General features: G+C 46.6%; 1 protein-coding gene across 2 annotated transcripts in view; it reads right to left on the reverse strand.

Annotated features, from left to right (window-relative positions):
• LOC112247650 (metal transporter CNNM4) overlaps positions 1-16,794 on the reverse strand; it is a 30,389-nt gene extending 13,595 nt beyond the window's left edge. The window contains exons 1-10 of one of the 2 annotated variants that reach the window (XM_042306255.1): positions 16,240-16,794; positions 16,034-16,121; positions 14,891-15,889; positions 8,633-8,776; positions 7,085-7,225; positions 6,332-6,501; positions 6,088-6,187; positions 5,390-5,538; positions 2,731-2,962; positions 1,924-2,292 (exon numbers count right to left, since the gene is read on the reverse strand). In XM_042306255.1, the coding sequence (XP_042162189.1) occupies positions 1,924-2,292; positions 2,731-2,962; positions 5,390-5,538; positions 6,088-6,187; positions 6,332-6,501; positions 7,085-7,225; positions 8,633-8,776; positions 14,891-15,889; positions 16,034-16,121; positions 16,240-16,635 (2,788 nt within the window). In that variant the 5' untranslated portion in view covers positions 16,636-16,794. Of the gene's footprint in view, positions 1-1,923; positions 2,293-2,730; positions 2,963-5,389; positions 5,539-6,087; positions 6,188-6,331; positions 6,502-7,084; positions 7,226-8,632; positions 8,777-14,890; positions 15,890-16,033; positions 16,137-16,239 lie in introns of both variants that reach the window. The other variant, XM_042306254.1, reaches the window with a different exon arrangement.
• Between the last annotated feature and the right edge of the window lie 3,930 nt (positions 16,795-20,724).

The raw sequence follows: 20,724 nt of genomic DNA on the forward strand, positions 1-20,724 counted from the left end.
CATTAACACGACCCTTAAATTTAATTTGCAAGTTAATCTAAATGGCTGAATTAATAAGGTGACGGGGCATCATATTGTGTTAGCTCTCTTCCATGTTTGAGAAGTCAACCCCTATGGATGAGTTATTTGTACAGCTGTCACCATCTTGACTTCCTTGCATTTTTTTGGCCACTCCACTCTCAGCCTCTCCTCTCCTCGTATCCTACACATGCTGCTTCAGAGCCAGTACTGTTCTTCCTTCAGGCAAGCATGCGTCTTGTTTATTAGCACAATGTGTCTCGTTCACATTCGATTGTAAATGTTCAAACTCACTAGATGGACGTGTTGTATCTCTGATATGTGTACAGCTTTATGAGCTGGAAAGGCCTGTTTTCACTATTTGTTTTTCATTTGTGTCCTTTATCATTTTAAGAGAACAGCCTCCATTGAAAATGTTGGCATCCCCTTGTGTACTAAGCCAGTAATACCATATATCCTGGTCTGAGAGGAGGACGATATCACGAAATGAACATCTGCATACGGCCAACTCTACTAGAGGGTGTTAGCACTCATGTACAGTTGAAGTTGGAAGTTGAGTCATTAAAACACATTTTTCAACCACTCCACACATTTCTTGTTAACAAACTGTAGTTTTGGCAAGTCAGATAGGACATCTACTTTATTCATGGCACAAGTCATTTTTCTAACAATTGTTTACAGACAGATTATTTCACGTATCATTCACTGTATCACAATTCCAGTGGGTCAGAAGTTTATATACACTAAGTTGACTGTGCCTTTAAACAGCTTGGAAAATAAAATGATGTCATGGCTTTAGAAGCTTCTGATAGGCTAATTGACATAATTTGAGTTAATTGGAGGTGTACCTGTGGTTGTATTTCAGGGCCTACCTTAAAACTCAGTGCCTCTTTCTTTGACATCGTGGGAAAATCAAAAGAAATCAGCCAAGACCTCAGAAAACTAATTGTAACCTCCATAAGTCTGGTTCATCCTTGGGAACAATTTCCAAACGTCTGAAGGTACCATGTTCATCTGTACAAACAATAGTACAAGTATAAACACCATGGGACCACACAGCCGTCATACCAATCAGGAAGGAGACGTGTTCTGTCTCCTAGAGATGAATGTACTTTGGTGCGAAAAGTACAAATAAATCCCAGAACAACAGCAAAGGTCCTTGTGAAGATGATGGAGGAAACAGGTACAAAAGTATCAATATCCACAGTAAAACGAGTCCTATATCGACATAACCTAAAAGGCTGTTCAGCAACATCTCATGACATCAGTCAGGAAGTTAAAGCTTGGTCGCAAATGGGTCTTCCAAATGGACAATGACCCCAAGCATACTTCCAACGTTGTGGCAAAATGGCTTAAGGGCAACAAATTGAAGGTATTGGAGTGTCCATCATAAGGCTCTGACCTCAATCCTATAGAAAATGTGTGGGCAGAACTGAAAAAGCGTGTGTGAGCAAGGAGGCCTACAAACCTGACTCAGTTACACCAGTTCTGTCAGGAGGAATGACCCAAAATTCACCCAACTTATTGTGGGAAGCTTGTGGAAGGCTACTCGAAACATTTGAAGGCAATGCTACCAAATACAAATTGAGTGTATGTAAACTTCTATCCCACTGGGAATGTGATGAAAGAAATAAAAGCTGAAATAAAGCATTCTCTCGCTATTATTCTGACATTTTACATTCTTAAAATAAAATGGTGATCCTAACTGACCTAAGACGGGGAATTTTTACTAGGATTAAATGTCAGGAATTGTGAAAAACTGAGTTTAAATGTAATTGGCATGTAAACTTGTATGTAAACTTCGACTTCAACTGTATATAACAGCTATAGAAGCTTACAACTCATACTCACGGTTTATGTAAGCTGTAATGTAAGCTGGGTGTAATATAACACAGGTCTCCTCACCATTCCCTTCTTGGCTTTCCAGTTGGTATTTCAGCCGGTCTTCTTGCCTGTTTTCCAGCTGGTCTTCTGGACATTCTACCTGCTGGTCTTCTGGACATTCTACCTGCTGGTCTTCTGGACATTCTACCTGCTGGTCTTCTGGACATTCTACTAGCCATTTTCCCGGATGGCCTTCCAGACAATCTGTCAGACGGTCTTCTGGACGGTCCTCCGGACAGTCTTTTGTTCGATCTTCCGGTTCCTTCTCTGGTGGCTCCTCTGGTTGGTCTTCCTGACAGTCTTCCGGTCGGTCCTCTCGGATGTAGGGAATGTCATCCATCCGTAGAAACACTGAGTCACTGGGGCTCCTTTGTCCATCTGACTTACTGCCTGGAGAGGGAGACATAGTACTATTGTGAGAATCAGGACAGAGGCTGCATCTCAGTGAAGTGGTAACCCGTTTTCAGTCTCCAAATCTCCCCCCCCTTGTCCCCTCCTTCCAACCCCTTCTGTGCATAGAAGTGATCTATCTTCAGATAGAAGATTTCTCAAATGACCCATTAGCTGCAAACAGTGAGGTATTGAGCATGAGGGAAGCGGTTAGAGATGGTTATCATGCTGGACACGTATGCATCATGATCGATTCCCTCCATGGTTTAACTCAATAACAGAGAGGACAGACCACCAATTCAATGAGAGGTCTCTCTCACACACACACACACACACACACACACACACACACACACACACACACACACACACACACACACACACACACACACACACACACACACAGGTTTTGTAACTCACACGCACCACACCACTTACGGACTATGCGACTCCTTTTATTGAGCTGTGAGGTGAGCGGTCCAGTGTTGTCCTCTGTGTGCGTGTGTCGTTCCAGGACAGGTTGCAGGTGAGTGTATGTGTGTGTCAGGGGCAGGGCGATGCTGTGGGAGCGGGTCTCAGGCAGGGTGGGTCTCCCCTCAGGATCGGGGGTCTGGGGTACACTGTCCATAAGACTGGCTGTTAGTGCATTCTGGTAGTGGTTCCTCGAGATCTAGGAGACAGGAACACAGTCCACAAATACAATATCAACACATCATCATCACACTCCACAAATACAATATCAACACATCATCATCAACACACTCCACAAATATAGTATCAACACATCATCATCAACACACTCCACAAATATAGTATCAACACATCATCATCAACACACTCCACAAATACAGTATCATCACATCCTCAACACACTCCACAAATACAGTATCAACACATCATCAACACATCATCATCAACACACTCCACAAATATAGTATCAACACATCATCAACACACTCCACAAATACAGTATCAACACATCATCAACACACTCCTCAAATACAATATCAACACATCATCAACACACTCCACAAATACAGTATCAACACATCATCATCATCACACTCCACAAATATAGTATCAACACATCATCAACACACTCCACAAATATAGTATCAACACATCATCATCATCATCACACTCCACAAATATAGTATCAACACATCATCAACAAACTCCACAAATACAATATCAACACATCATCATCAAACTCCACAAATATAGTATCAACACATCATCAACACACTCCTCAAATACAGTATCAACACATCATCAACACACTCCACAAATATAGTATCAACACATCATCAACACACTCCTCAAATACAGTATCAACACATCATCAACACACTCCACAAATACAGTATCAACACATACACATCATCATCAACACATCATCAACACATCATCAACACATCATCAACACACTCCACAAATACAGTATCAACACATCATCAACACATCATCATCATCACACTCCACAAATACAGTACATCAACACATCATCAAATCAGTATCAACACATCATCAACACACAAACACATCATCATAGTATCAACACATCATCATCAACACACTCCACAAATACAGTATCAACACATCATCATCAACACACAATATAAACTAATATAAGCAAATGTCTATATATAGACACACACACCACCAAGCTGTTTCTCTATGTAGATGCTACATTTGTGTGTGTGTGTGTGCGTGTGTGTGTGTGTGTGTGTGTGCTAGTGATCTTTCTTTCTCAAACTATATTTATGACCTGGGGGAGGGGGGAGGGAGTGTGTGTGTTCTCAGGATGTACATCCATCACTTTAAGTCTAAATTATTCATACTGAAAATGGAGGTCATTTATCCCCAATGATTAAAGTTAAACTAAGAGAGATTAAAAGGAAAACGAGGGAAGGAGGGAGAGAGGGAAGGAAGGATAGAGGGAGAGGGAGAGAGGATGTGTCTGTGTTTAGTCAAAATCAGGGATTAAGACGTTTTAAAGGGAAGTTAAAATGAGAAGCAGTATGGTTCTGGGTAGTCAGAAGTTTCGGTCTATTTTAAGTGTTGTGCGTGCACGTCAGTGTTGGTCGGTGACGTTAAAGATGAGGGAGGCCTTATTTCTACTACATGATACTCTAATTTTCCCTATACCCATCATGAGGTTGCTACAACCTAGCCTACCCATGAACGTTTACAATGTAGGTGCGCTTCTCCTCTCCCCTTTTCCCATTGCTTGTGGACTCCACAACACCACAGCTGTCTGTGACCAGGCGAAAACACCTTTCCAAGCCAAACCTTTATACCATAACCGCTAACCACTACACAGCCTATATCTTTGTCACCATATTAGCTAATGTCACAGTAGTCAACATAGCTACTAGAACTAACGCATTAGTAAACCCGCTACAATCATGCAGTACAGTGTAAAGCTAGCAGTTTAGCAGTTACACCGGTAGGCCAAGGTGGCAATACATTTATAAAACCAAAAGCTTACCTTGACCTGGAAGGGTTCCAGTGTTGGATAGCCATAGCCAGATAGCTAACATAGCATCCCTCTGTTTGAGCCGGGTTTTTGAGTAGGCTAAACTAGCGAGCTTCATTCTCTAACTAAGTAAGTGAAAGCTAAAAATAAATGCTATGAAAAATAGCTAGCACTGTCTCTCTCTTGCTTCTCCTTCATTTTTGAAGAGATTCATTTATTAAAAACTGTTCAACTATTTCTCTGAGTCCACTACTCACCACAGTTCATGCACTGCAGTGCTAGCTAGCTGTAGCTTATGCTTTCGGAACTAAATTCACTCTCTGATGCTTTGATTTGGTGGACAACATGTCAGTTCATGTTGCAAGAGCTCTGATAGGTTGGAGGACGTCCTCTGGAAGTTGTCATAATTACTATGTAAGTCTATGGAAGGCGGTGAGAAGTCAGTGTAGCCGGAGGAGAATGTAAACTAGCTGTCCTCCGGCTACACCATGGTGCTACCCTACAGGGTGCTGTTGAGGCTACTGTAGACCTTCATTACAAAACAGTGTGTTTCAATTATATGGCCACATGAATATATTTAGTGTAGTTTTGTGGATGTTGCAGGTGTCTGTGGGTTACCTTTATAATCTGTAGGTCAGTGAGTTGTCTGACAGAGAAGTCAGGTAGGTAGACTCCTCCCCCTCCTATACTCAGCTGACCCACACTGCCTCCTGATAGGACAGAGTCTGACTGGTTCAACCCACTGCTACCAGAACCAAACCTGTTGACTGGAGATGAGTTTGATTAGATTCTGTCCCTTTTTTTCTCTTACTCACTCTCTTCTTGCTCTTTCTGTCTCTCTCTTGCTCTCTATTAGACAAGAACAAACACATGCATGTTCACACACACACACACACACACACACACACACACACACACACACACACACACACACACTACACACTACACACTGGGCTGGCCCTTTTGTGTCTGCTTCTCAGTGTAAACTGGGTGTTATATAACCCAGGTCAGGACATGTCTTTCTATGGAACCATTTCCTTAAACAGCTTTAATCACTGCAGTTACATAGTTTCCACTGCAGCCATCTTACCCCACGGATTCCAGGGAAATCGACAGTGGATTTCACGCACACACATAACAGAAACACTGTGCTACTGTAGCATTTAGAACAGGGGAAGCTGGGGTAAGAATGTCCTATTCAATAAATCCTCTTCATCAACGTCATCACCATCACCATTATCATCAACAACATTATAATCACCAACACCAGCTGATAAAATCCCATTGTGTGTTGTTGGGGCCGGGAGTGTATTTACCTATGGACAATGGTGGTATGAGGGCTGGCATTCCATAATAGGAGAAAGCTCCGTTCTCAAAACGAAGAGCCTCCTTACCAATCTCCACCTCAACTTTACCCTGCAATGACATAACACACAGACAGACTATTAAACAGCAAAGTTGTCATAGATTTCCAAACTTTGGGAAAATACTGGTTGTTTTGCAACCCTAGGTGTAGCTGTAGAACCAAGACAGTGTAGTATCAGTGTGTATGGTGTGTACCTGTAAAATCAGGACAAAGTAGTCGACAGGTTTGTTCCTCATATACAGGAAGTGATGTGGTGCTCCTTTGTTCTTCCTGTCAAACTTCAGTTCCTGAACGACACTGGGGTGTTTGATCAGACAAAGGAGAATCTTCTCTGAGAGATGACATGGCTTGAAGGGCTCCACTTCTTCACACACACACACACACACACACACAGAGACGGAGAGAGACAGACAGAGAGAGAGAGACAGAGAGACAGAGAGAGACAGAGAGAGAGAGAGAGACAGACAGAGACAGAAAGAGAGAAAAAGAAGAAAGAGTGAGAGTAAGAGTGAGAGAGTAGAAAAAGTGTAAATGCACACACATCCATCCATCCACCCATACACACACACACACACACACATCCACCACACACACACACACACACACACACACACACACAGAGAGACGGAGAGAGACAGACCCAGAGAGACAGACAGAGACAGAGACAGAGACAAGAGACAGAGACAGAGACAGAGACAGAGACAGAGACAGAAAGAGACAAAAAGAAGAAAGAGTGAGAGAGTAGAAAAAGTGTAAATGCACACACATCCATCCATCCACCCATACACACACACACATCCAACCACCCACCCATACACACACATACACACACACACACACACACACACACACACACACACACACACACACACACACACACACACACACACACACACACATACACACACACACACACATACACATCCACCCATACACAGAGGTTCTACCTGTGGCCAGGAAACGGTGTGTAGCTAGCAGCAGTTGAGGAGATATCTTCACCTTCATCTCATTCTCTGACATTTTAAAGATAGAGAAGTCGTGTTGCTTCCTCTCATGGTGAGACACACGCCTCTTAGTCCTTTTATCAGCTAGGGAACAATCAATGAATCAATTAACCAATCAATCCATCCATCACCAAAATGTTTGTTTGTCTCTCTCTTTGTCAGACACACACACACACACACACACACACACACACACACACACACACACACACACACACACACACACACACACACACACACACACACACACACACACACACACACACACTGCAGAGAGAGCATTAAGCCCCGATTAAGCCAGTGGTAATTATTTATGGGATAAGTTCATTACTTCTGATTAATTATGCATCAGATCACATTATGGGAGCAGCAGGGGGGGTTAAGGGGCGATCAATAGCTTAGAGGGTGATAGGAAGAGAGAGAGCGAAAGATGCACTATATATACAAAAGTATATGGACACTCCTTCAAATGAGTGAATCAGGTTATTTCAGCCACATCAGTTGCTGACAGGTGTATAAAATCTAACACACAACCATGAAATCTCCATAGACAACAAACATTGGCAGTAGAATGGCCTTAATGAAGAGCTCAGTGACTTTCAACGTGCCACCGTCACAGGATGCCACCTTTCCAACAAGTCAGTCTGTCAACTTTCTACCCTGCTAGAGCTGCCCAGGTCAACTGTAACTGCTGTTATTGGGAAGTGGAAACGTCTAGGAGCAACAACGGCTCAGCCGCGAAGTGGTAGGCCACACAAGCTCACAGAACGGAAGCGCCGAGTGCTGCAACGCGTAGCATGTAAAAATCGTCTGTCCTCGGTTGCAACACTCACTACCGAGTTCCAAACTGCCTCTGGAAGCAACGTCAGCACAATAACTGTTCGTTGGGAGCTTCATGAAATGGGTTTCCATGGCCGAGCAACAGCACACAAGCCTACGATCACCATGCACAATGCCAAGTGTCGACTGGAGTGGTGTAAAGCTCGCTGCCATTGGACTCTGGAGCAGTGGAAATACGTTCTCTGGAGTGATGAATCACGCTTCACCATCTGGCAGTCCGACGGGCGAATCTGGTTTTGGCGGATGCCAGGAGAACGCTACCTGCCCGAATGCATAGTGCCAACTGTAAAGTTTGGTGTAGGAGGAATAATGGTCTGGGGCTGTTTTTCATGGTCCGGGCCCCTTAGTTCCAGTGAAGGGAAACGTTAACGTTACAGCATATTCTAGACTATTCTGTGCGTCTAACTTTGTGGCAACAGTTTGCGGAACAGTTTGGGGAAGGACCTTTCCTGTTTCAGCCAACTGCGAGCCAGGCCTAGTGGGAAGTGGAAAGCCTTCCCAGAAGAGTAGAGGCTGTTATAACAGCAAAGGGGGGACCAACTCCATATTAATGCCCATGATTTTGGAATGAGATGTTGGCCGAGCAGGAGTCCACATACTTTTGGTCATGTAGTTTATCTATAAAGAGAGAAGGAGAGTTGTTATACATACTGTAGAGGTCTGTCTCGTCCACAATCTCAGACTTGATGATTTCCTCGATAACGTCCTCCAAAGTAACAATTCCCAGGACCTCATAAAAGGGGTCCCCCTCCCCCTCACTGTTCACCCTGTGGACTATAGCCAGGTGGGATTTACCTGGGAGAGAGATTAGGAGGAGAAAAATAGGGAGGGGGAAGGGAGGGAGGGAGGGAGCAGGGAAGGGAGGGGGAGGGGGAAGGGAGGGAGGGAGCGGGGAAGGGAGGGAGGGAGGTGGAAGGAGGGGGGAGGAGTGAGAGGTTATAGAAGTCAGCATTTACTTTCCGTGATTATGGTGTTATCAAAGCAGATTAAAAATCAACACCATCCAGGAGACTCTTACTGAAAGTAGCCATCTGTCTGTCTGTCTGTCTGTCTGTCTGTCTGAAATTTTTAAGAACTGTCCACTATGAAAGGCAGTGACTTTGCCAGCATCTTAGATAACAATTGATAAATTACACTGCTAAAACAACATCGGAGACACTGTGGTTTCTTTCCATGGCTTGTGGAAAATGTCATAATTTTTACAGTTTCATTTAAGTAATTTAGCAGATGCTCTTATCCAGAGTGACTTACAGGAGCAATTAGGTTTAGGTGCCTTGCTCAAGGGCACATCAAAAGATTTTTCACCTAGTCGGCTTGGGGATTCAAACCAGCAGCCTTTCGGTTACTGGCCAAACGCTTAACAGCTAGGCTACCTGCTTACATTTCATGTAAGACTCCTCACCTCCCAACTCCCTCCTAACCCCCTTGCCTTCCTGAATCAGCCTCCATCACAGGGGGAGAGGGGGAGGGGGAGAGGAGGAGAGGAGGAGAGGGGGAGAGGGGGAGAAGGGGAGGAAAGGGAGGGGGAGGGGAAGAAAGGGAGGAGAGGAGAGGGGGAGAGGAGGGAGGGGGAGAAGGGGAAGAGAGGAGAGGGGGAAAGAGGGAGAAGGGGGGAGGAGAGGAGAGGAGAGGGGGAGGAGAGGGGGAGAGGGGGAGAAGGGGAGGAAAGGAGAGGGGGAGAGGGGAAGAAGGGGAGGAGAGGAGAGGGGGAGAGGAGGAGAGGGGGAGAAGGGGAAGAGGAGAGGGGGAGAAGGGGGAGAGGAGGAGAGGGGGAGAAGGGGGAGAGGAGAGGGCGAGAAGGGGAGGGGGAGAAGGGGAGGAAAGGAGGGGGGGGAGGGGAAGAAGGGGAGGAGAGGAGAGGAGAGGGGGGAGGAGGAGAGGGGGAGAAGGGGAAGAGAGGAGAGGGGGAGAGAGGGAGAAGGGGAGGAGAGGAGAGGAGAGGAGAGGAGAGGGAGGAGAGGAGAGGAGGAGAGGAGAGGAGAGGAGAGGAGGAGAGGAGAGGAGAGAGGGGGAGGGGGAGGGAGGAGAGGAGGAGAAGGGGGAGGGGAGGGGGATAAGGGGGAGGGGGAGAAGGGGAGGAGAGGAGAGGGGGAGGAGGAGAGGGGGAGGGCGGAGGAGAGGAGAGGAGGAGATGGGGAGGGGAGAGGGGGAGAGGAGGAGAGGGGGAGAGGAGGAGAGGGGGAGAGGAGGAGAGGAGGAGAGGGGGAGAAGGGGAGGACAGGAGAGGAGGAGAGGAGGAGAGGAGAGTGTGCAACGTGTTGGTTGTCAAATGTTTCTCTGCGTGTGCTCACTGCTCATTGTCTGTCTGCATTGGATTTGGACTTGTGTTTAATAACCTGCCCAGGGACTGTGGTTGAAAATGAGCTTTATGGCTAAAACCGGCACTTTTAATAAAACATTGATTAATGTGCACTGTCCCTGTAAAAATACAAATAATCTGAAACTCAAACGTAATATATAATGAGTGTACAAAAAAATGTGGAACAAATGCTCTTTCCATGTCATAGAATGACCAGGTGGATCCAGGTGAAAGCTATGATCCCTTATTGATGTCACTTGTTAAATCCACTTCAATCAGTGTAGATGAAGGAGAGGAGACAGGTTAAAGAAGGATTTTTAAGCCTTGAGACAGTTGAGACATGGATTGTGTACGTACAGTGTGCCATTCAGAGGGTGAATGGGGAAGACGAGAAACGGGGAATGGTAGTAGGTGCCAGGCGCACCGGTTTGAGTAAAGAACTGCAACAGTGCTGGGTTTTTCACACTCAACAGTTTCTTGTTTGCACCAAGAATGGTCTCCCACCCAAAGGACATCCAGCCAACTTGACTCAACTTTGTGAAGCATTGGAGTCAACATGGGCCAGCATCCCTGCTCTCCTCAGACGCTCTTACAGACAATGGAACATATCTGCCAGTGAACTGATCCTCTGGCCAACAGCAGCAAGGGAACCAGCAGCAGGGGCAACCCAGTAATCATGTGTGTGGACCAGCTTAAATGTGACACCAGACTGGAGGAAGAGGAGACTGCGTCTGCAATGGTGGACAGGCAGCTCTGGAAGTTCCACTTCTACTGCCGTCGACCACAGACAACCAGATGATGATGAATGTGATAAACATACATTTAATTGAAACCGTGACTGTTACTTTGAGTCACTCCACAAAAATAATGTTGATTGAATAAGGCCCTCTTATCCAACTCATTTCCATAATTAAACGGTTCAGATGACCATCTCTGAGCCCTCACGGACAAGCCAACCGTGTCGATCTGAATAGCATATGAAAGAAGCCCTAGTCCTTTTAAATAAGCTCTCGTCCTAGTGGACACTGCCGTCCCAAAGCCTCCAGTGTGATTCCTGCTAACTGTCAGAGCACATAAAATCTACTTATGTTTACCATGCAACACACAGGAGAGAAACCATGCCTGTTCATGTCATCCACTCAACAATCTACATTACTTTTATATAGCTGCTAAGAATGTACTGAGTATAAACACAAACCCTTCACACACACACGCACACACACGCACGCACGCACGCACACACACACACACACACCTGCGCATTCCCCTGGCTGACGGCTGAACACGATGATTCATACTCTGGTTGTCATGGCAATTAGAAGAGATTATTCCAGCCTCCAGCTTCCTTCAACATTCTTACATGGATGGAGACACTACGGACCGTTTACAGTCACTTTGTGACGTCTCTTCTGGTAGCCTAGCAGTTAGAACACTAGGGCAAGTAACTGAAAGGTCGCTGGTTTGAATACCCGAGCCGACAAGGTGAAAAATCTGTCAATGTGCCCTTCAGCAAGGCACTTAACCCTAATTTGCTCCAGGGGCGACGTTCTTCTATGGCTGACCCTGTAAAACAACATGCACTGCACCTATATTATTATACATTTTTATAGCTTCAAGGATGTTGTTTAATGGATTATGAATATGGATAATAACTTTCTGTGACAAACAGCAGCCTATACCACTCACCTCCACTTGGACCTGCTGAGCCTGTGTCATCTTATATGACTGACTGTCCAGAGCATAACTGGATTTATATACACCCTGGATTCTCTGCTTTTCAGGACGAGGGAAGTGGTGTAATGGAACGGGTAAAGGCTAACTTGAACACTGCACTTATCTAAAGATCACTTCTGTCAAACCGGCCAGCAGCTGCTGAACAATATCATTGTTTTTTCTCATAGACCATGTGATACAGTGTGGAGGTGACTGAATGGCAGTAATCATGTGATTTATAAACGGTGAGCTCATTAGTCTGTGTGCTCTGATTGGTAACATGTATGTATTTTCTTACCAAATGGTAGTGCATTTCCTACATATTTATCTGATTTTGCAATACATTTTTTCTCTATACAACAGTGTATACTGAGCTCAGGTGTGAGTGGGATCTACCTGGCCCAGGGGCGGACTGGGACCAGAAATCTACCTTGGAGAAAATGTTTTCCTTGAGGCCCCCACATCGGCCCATTTTTTGTTTTACCCCCATTAGTATCCAGATAATGATCATTTTGCACACAAAGAAAACAATTGACAGGCCCACTGGCCAAAAAATGGACCAGCCTGAAATGCCAGATGGCCAGTCCGCCCCTAGCCCGACTTGAAATGCCAGATGGCCAGTCCGCCCCTACCCGGTCTGAAATGCCAGATGGCCCGTCCGCCCCTAGGCCGACTTGAAATGCCAGATGGCCAGTCCGCCCCTACCCGGTCTGAAATGCCAGATGGCCCGTCCGCCCCTAGCCCGGTCTGAAATGCCAGATGGCCCGTCTGCCCCTAGCCCGGTCTGAAATGCCAGATGGCCCGTCCGCCCCTAGCCGGTCTGAAATGCCAGATGGCCCGTCTGCCCCTAGCTGGTCTGAAATGCCAGATGGCCCATCCACCCCTAGCCTGGTATGAAATGCCGGATGGCCCATCCGCCCCTAGCCCGGTCTGAAATGCCAGGTGGCCCGTCTGCCCCTAGCCCGGTCTGAAATGCCGGATGGCCCGTCCGCCCCTAGCCCCGTCTGAAATGCCAGATGGTCCGTCTGCCCCTAGCCCGGTCTGAAATGCCGGATGGCCCATCCGCCCCTAGCCCGGTCTGAAATGCCAGGTAACCCGTCCACCCCTAGCCCCCGCCCCTAGCCCGGTCTGAAATGCCAGATGGCCCGTCTGCCCTAGCCCGGTCTGGAAATGCCAGAGGGCCCGTCTGCCCCTAGCCGGTCTGAAATGCCAGATGGCCCGTCTGCCCCTAACCGGTCTGAAATTCCAGATGGCCCGTCTGCCCCTAGCCGGTCTGAAATGCCAGATGGCCCGTCTGCCCCTAGCCCGGTCTGAAATGCCAGGCGGCCCGTCTGCCCCTAGCCCGGTCTGAAATGCCAGATGGCCCGTCTGCCCCTAGCCCGGTCTGAAATGCCAGATGGCCCGTCCACCCCTAGCCTGGTCTGAAATGCCAGGTTGCCCGTCCGCCCCTAGCCCGGTCTGAAATGCCAGATGGCCCGTCTGCCCCTAGCCCAGTCTGAAATGCCAGAGGGCCCGTCTGCCCCTAACCGGTCTGAAATGCCAGATGGCCCGTCTGCCCCTAGCCGGTCTGAAATGCCAGATGGCCCGTCTGCCCCTAGCCCGGTCTGAAATGCCAGATGGCCCGTCTGCCCCTAGCCGGTCTGAAATGCCAGATGGCCCGTCTGCCCCTAGCCCGGTCTGAAATGCCGGATGGCCCGTCCGCCCCTAGCCCCGTCTGAAATGCCAGATGGCCCGTCCACCCCTAGGCTGGTCTGAAATGCCAGGTTGCCCGTCCGCCCCTAGCCCGATCTGAAATGCCAGGTAGCCCATCCGCCCCTAGCCCGGTCTGAAATGCCAGATGGCCCGTCTGCCCCTAGTCTGGTCTGAAATGCCAGATGGCCCATCCGCCCCTAGCGCAGTCTGAAATGCCAGATGGCCCGTCTGCCCCTAGCCGGTCTGAAATGCCAGATGGCCCGTCTGCCCCTATTCCGGTCTGAAATGCCAGATGGCCCGTCTGCCCCTAGGCGGTCTGAAATGCCAGATGGCCCGTCTGCCCCTAGCCGGTCTGAAATGCCAGATGGCCCGTCTGCCCCTAGCCCGGTCTGAAATGCCAGGGGCCCGTCTGCCCCTAGCCCGGTCTGAAATGCCAGATGGCCCACCTGCCCCTAGCCCGGTCTGAAATGCCAGATGGCCCGTCTGCCCCTAGCCCGGTCTGAAATGCCAGATGGCCCATCCGCCCCTAGCCCGGTCTGAAATGCCAGGTTGCCCGTCCGCCCCTAGCCCGGTCTGAAATGCCAGATGGACCCGTCTGCCCCTAGCCCGGTCTGAAATGCCAGAGGGCCCGTCTGTCCCTAACCGGTCTGAAATGCCAGATGGCCCACCTGCCCCTAGCCCGGTCTGAAATGCCAGATGGCCCGTCCACCCCTAGCCCGGTCTGAAATGCCGGATGGCCCATCCGCCCCTAGCCCGGTCTGAAATGCCAGGTTGCCCGTCCGCCCCTAGCCCGGTCTGAAATGCCAGGTAGCCCATCCGCCCCTAGCCGGTCTGAAATGCCGGATGGCCCGTCTGCCCCTAGCCCGGTCTGAAATGCCAGATGGCCTGTCCGCCCCTAGCCTGGTCTGAAATGCCGGATGGCCTATCCGCCCCTAGCCCGGTCTGAAATGCCAGGTGGCCCGTCCGCCCCTAGCCCGGTCTGAAATGCCAGATGGCCTGTCTGCCCCTAGCCGGTCTGAAATGCCAGATGGCCCCTCCGACTCTAGCCCGGTCTGAAATGCCAGATGGCCCATCTGCCCCTAGCCGGTCTGAAATGCCGGATGGCCCGTCCGCCCCTAGCCCGATCTGAAATGCCAGATGGCCCATCTGCCCCTAGCCAGTCTGAAATGCCGGATGGCCCGTCCGCCCCTAGCCCGTCCTATTACCTCTCTTGAACTCCTCCAGCATCACATCCAGTTTGGTGTCTCTGAACACACAGTGCATGGTGTGTTTGTAGAACTGGGTGATGGTCTTCAGCGGGGTGCAGTCATCCGGGTCCACGAACGCCAGGTCTTTGACGAACAGGATATCAACGATGTTGGACCTGTCGTTCTCATAGACCGGGATCCGGGTGAACCCACTCTGCATGACGTCAGACATAGTACAGAAGTCTAGAACAGCATCTGAAGAGAGCATATAACAGTCCGCCAGAGGGGTGTGAACTTGTTCTACGGTCTTGGTGCGTAACTCCAGGGCGCCCTGGATGATGTTGAGTTCCTCTTTGACCAGGTCGTGGTAGGGGTCTGTGACGCGCAGCATGGCCACCAGTTTCTCTCTTGTGTAGAAGTTACTGATCTCCTGGTGAAGCATGATGTCTAGGAGCTTGGAGATGGGGTAGGAGATGGGGAAGGAGACCAGCATTAGAAGCCGGGTGGCCCAGATGGTTTTGGAGGCGATGGCTAGGCTGTGTCTGGACGCCACAGAGTGAGGCAGGATCTCTCCTATGAAGAATATCCCGAAAGTGCAGGTAGCAAGGGAGGTGGGAGTCATCCCTATAATCTGGCACATCCACACCACGAAACAGGTGTTGGTCAGCACGTTTCCCAGTACCACAGTACATAGGATGTAGTTGCCATGTTTACGCACGGATTCGATCTTGTGTGCGTATTTTTGTTCCTTCTCGGTGCCGCTGTTTTGGAGAACGCGGAGCTCGACGGGATCCATGGCTAGCATACTGATGTTCAGCCCGCTGCAGAGCGCAGAGAGCCCCAGTAGCATCACCGACACCCCCAACTGGAGCCACACATCCGCATGCGGGGGTCGCTCCACCACGGCTAGCCAGAAGTCTCTGGTGCTGAAATGCTCCCACTTCACCCCGTCAAACGCGCACATGGAGTAGTATTTGATCCGCTCATCTTTGCGCAGGTCTTTGGCGAGCAGCTCCACTATAGAATCAGAATCAAATTCCAAGAAGGTCATCATCAGACAAAAGAAAAACGCACAATAACATGTAAGATTATTATTATTTTTTAAATGTAAACTGAGATCGAACAACAATAAAAACGTAACTATATACTACATAAACGGACCTAGAACAGAGTTGTGGCTGGACGCAGACCTGAAGGAACCCAGGAGCTCGATGTCAGAACTCCGAGCATGCTCGTCCACGCACGGGTTCTGTTTGGGAGAGACCTAAATTCAAATTGATATTTTATCACGATATTTAGGTTATTTCATAAAACCTATTTAATACATAGCTTTAATGGTAAATGGTCAATACACTCAATAAACTGACCAGTCTCTCCCCCTCTCCTCGCTTTCGCTCTCCACCTGGTTCTTCTATGAAGGCGATCCATGGTGCGGCAGCGGCAGCTTCTGGTCTCCTACTCCCAGAGTGGTTGTTGGCTCTCTGTGTAACCGAGGATGCTGCGTAGTAAACCCGCAGCATGAAGCGCGTACCCTCGGTCGCCTGGAGCAGCCCGTCCTGCACTGACAGCTCCCCGGCTTTAGTGTTCTCTGGGCGGACGCCAAGCAATCCCTTCGCTTGGGCTGGGAGAAAGAAGAGGAGGCTGATAAGGGTGAAGAGGTGAAACGACAGCTGGCGGTAGGGATGAGGTGAGATGCGATGAGTTGAGGAGGAAGCTACGGCAGCATCAGCAGCCATCATGCTGAATAAACTACACAGGGACATTGGCGGAGGTTGGGTCACGTGGTCACGGTTTTTACGCTGGCTCTGCTTGAATCAGCATAACAGCTGGACAGCCACACACCGAGGAAAGAGAGAAGAGAGGGTTGGCCGTGAGCGAGAGAGAGAGAGCGAGCGAGAGAGAGATCGGGCATGTGTGGGCCTTACAAAATCCCATGCAAGCACAATGACGTAATGTCATTTTGCGTGCCATTACAATCTAAAAATAGAAGACAGGAAATGCCCCATCATCAGAGCTACTTCCCAGGGTGACTGTCTGTCGCTCCGTGCAGAGACCACAATCATAGAAACACACCAAATAGTATACTCTACTCTACTGTGTGTGTGTGTGTGTGTGTGTGTGTGTGTGTGTGTGTGTGTGTGTGTGTGTGTGTGTGTGTGTGTGTGTGTGTGTGTGTGTGTGTGTGTGTGTGTGTGTTTGTGTCGTTTTTGGGGGTTATTTGCTTTACTTTACTGTTGATATTTTTGACAACTTTTACTTTTACTCTACTACATTCCCAAAAAATAGATGTACTTTTTACTCCCAATCATTTCACCTGAAACCCAAAAGTACTGTAACATTTCGAATGCTCAGGTAGGACAACAACATGGTCAAATTCACGCACCTGTCAATATAACGTTTGTCATCCCTACTGCCTCTGTTCTGGCAGACTCACTTAACACGAATACTGTGTTAGTAAATGATGTCTGAGTGTTGGAGTTCGACCCTGTCTGTCTGTAAATGGTGCTGTCTAGTTTGCTTAATATAAGGAATTTGATGTTTAGCATTTACTTGTGCTTTTTATTTTTTCTGAAGTATTACAGTTGAGTACTTTTTCCACCACTCTACTGAAGTATATTTAAAACCAAATACTTTTACTCAATTATTATTTTACTGGGTGACTTTTACTTTACTTGAGTCATTTTCTATTAAGGTATGTGTACTTTTACTAAAGTATGACAATTGAGTACTTTTTCCACCGCTGTATGTATAGTCTCGCTAACACCAGACTGAGGCACAGCATGCTCTCTAGTCACGTGGGTCGTGCGTCAGCCAGGCTAGTGCGTACGTGTGCGTTTGTTCACTTTGTATCACTGTTTGTCTATAAGGCTATTTTTTTCACAATCGGCATCCTCCTCATCATCCGAGTCATTACCATCACACTCATCCTCATCATAATTACCAGAATAATTATCATCCTAATCATAATTATCATCATCAGCATCATTATCACATTGGGTCAGGCGATTTGTTCTAGAAACTATTATAGAGTATTCCATGAGATGGCAGTGTAGACACTCCACCAGCTCTGGAATCAAATTCCGCTGAAGGGGTTCTTCAACTGAAGTAGAGCTGTTCATTTAGCCTCAGGATGTGAGTAATGTCATTTCATTTCACATTATAGGTTATAGACATTAAAGTGATTTAATTAGTATAGTATTAAATGCATAGTTGCATTTTAAAGCCAATAATAGGTTATGGGTCAATGTTTTGGGCCTTATTTCTAATGTTCTAATTATTTATAACCACAATTATTATTTATATATTATTTGGACTTTTCAGGAACCAATCAGATTTAGGCAAACGAGATTTTCTTAATTGTAGGCCTGGTGCCAAAGTCCATTTAAAATATATTTTCAGATTTTAGTATAGCCTACATGTTAAACTAATGTAAGCCATACAACGAGAAATGTGGGCAGATTTAGCAAAGCACGCCATTCATTTGGTTTAATACTATGATAAATCAAAACACAGATAAGAACACGGAGGGACTTGGGCCATGTTCATTTGATTAACAGTGATACAAAAAATGCCATGAATAGAAACCATAGAGACGACAATATTCCTTGTTCCAAAACGTTGTGTCCTGCTGAGCCGGCCCTTGGTTGCTCTTTCGTCCAGTGGTAGGCCAACCTCTCTGCCTCTGCTATTCTCCTCCTAACCCAGCAGATTTCACACAAAAGCACGCTTCCCCTCTTCAGGTCCTCACACTTCTTCGATATTCGTGAGAGCGAGCGTCAACAGTGCCTTTTAAGCCGTGACCCTTTCCTCACCTGTTTGAGACAGTTTGTCTAAAATCCTGCTTGTGGTGTGTCAGTAAAAAGCCTATTCTCACTCCTTCGCCCCCGCTCCCTCTCTGCTACCATGCTCCAAAATCACTTTTATTTGCCAAAATATATTTTCATTTGGAGGCATAATCGAAGTCAGATATGAATAATTGTAAAGAAATAATAAGCCATATAACCACAAACATGAAAAAAGGTCTTATTGATCTCTTAAATTATGTTCAAATCTTAAAGATACATACATTTCAACAATATACCTTTTCATATAGGCTATAATTACTTCACAGACGAAATGGTTTTTACATGTAGAGATGTGTTCGTTGTTCTACTGTCTGTTGCACTTTCCCCCATGTAAATTACTATTTTTCGTTTATAATATCATATTATTGGGCTATTAGGGCTGTTGTTGTTGTTATTATTATTGTCATAATTATTAGTATGTTATTATTAGGGTATAGGACTATGGTGGTGTTGTTTACAGTTTGTATAGATTTTTTCACCTTGGATACAAGGCCAGGGCTTACTTTTGTTTATTTTTTGTTGAATGGAGTCGAAAAGTTATAGTTTTCCTAAAGTCATAATATTTAACATTTAGTCATTATTTTGTCAAAACCTTCCGAAAGTAATTACTCAAAGTCAACGATAGGCTACACACACTTTTGATGTCTTATGCCACTGACGTAAATAGTTTAAGTTAGTAGGAAAAAAGGTGACGTGAGAAAACATTCGACAAGTGTTAAAATCAGAAGAATAGTGTTGGTTGGCCTACGTTATTTTCTAAGTCGAAACGAATTTGACACTTGGCAAATTTTCCGTGCAGTGATGAGAAACACGATAAAGTCAAGAAATGCACGTCTGTCTGAAGGTAGCGAGTTCACCAACACACCCACCGCAGATCGATTTTAGCACAACAATCTTCTACGATGTTTCTATCTTAGAAACACAACTTTAATGTTCTTTAATTATGTTAATGTGCTATAACATCACAATTGAACCCCAATTGTTTGAAGTAGTTCAAATATATTTTCACATAGGCAACAACTTGTTTCTATAATGTTATTCAAGTCTTATATGACAAGAAAATAAACAATGAAGTAGGCTAGGCCTATAGCGAGCCTTATTGGTCCTTAATGTTTTGCTGTAGGCTACTTATTTAATGTAAGGTACTCTTTATATTATATTTCATTTAGTTGTAATTTCTGGAAATCTTACAGACTGTGGCTTTATCCCATCTATTTGAGTATCAGAACAATGTGTTTTTTTTACTAATTGCCCTCACCATAGCCTATCCGTCTCCATATTGTTCAGGGAGTGGGGCACTAAATAGTTGTTATAAATCCCTTTGTGTTCTATTTAACATTTTAATAACAACTAATGGGGAAACAAATATAACCTTTATGAAAATCACATGCTATGTATACCACTCAATCCCAAACACTTTACACAATATTTCTTCGACATCTTAAAACGCACATCAAAAGGCTCCAAATGACGTCTATCTGCCATAGACATGCAGTGAAAGACCATAACCTGAAGAGGGATTCTGTTCGGTTGCCATATGACCGATACAGCCGTGGCGGGACATATCAACGACTAATTCCTTTTCCTGCTAAAGTGATGGATCAAGCGAATGTCCCACTGCGATATGAAGATATTGATATATAGAGGTAGAGATGTTTGGAGAGGCTGAAAGGGAGGCAGAGATTTGCTCCCCGTTGTTAGAGGTGCATATTTGGAATAGATGGACAGGGTCTTATAGGACCCTGGGGTGCGTGTCTGATCCTGGACCACATATCTATGAACAGTTGCTGACCCATGATCGATGAACAGCAACTGGCTCGTTGCTCTCCGTTGCCCTAGCTGCTAAAGACGTTGTCGTACATGTCCCTTCGATGTTTGTCTCCACATTACCTTTGTTTTTCTATGGTTCTCTTTAGGGCAGTTTGTAGAGCATGGCGCTTTCAACGCTAGGATAGTGGGTTCGATCTCCGGGGCCACCTATACATGAATGTATACACGCGTGACTGT

Source organism: Oncorhynchus tshawytscha, linkage group LG25 (genome assembly GCF_018296145.1).
Source record: "Oncorhynchus tshawytscha isolate Ot180627B linkage group LG25, Otsh_v2.0, whole genome shotgun sequence".
In the NCBI taxonomy this organism is placed as follows: Eukaryota; Metazoa; Chordata; class Actinopteri; order Salmoniformes; family Salmonidae; genus Oncorhynchus; species Oncorhynchus tshawytscha.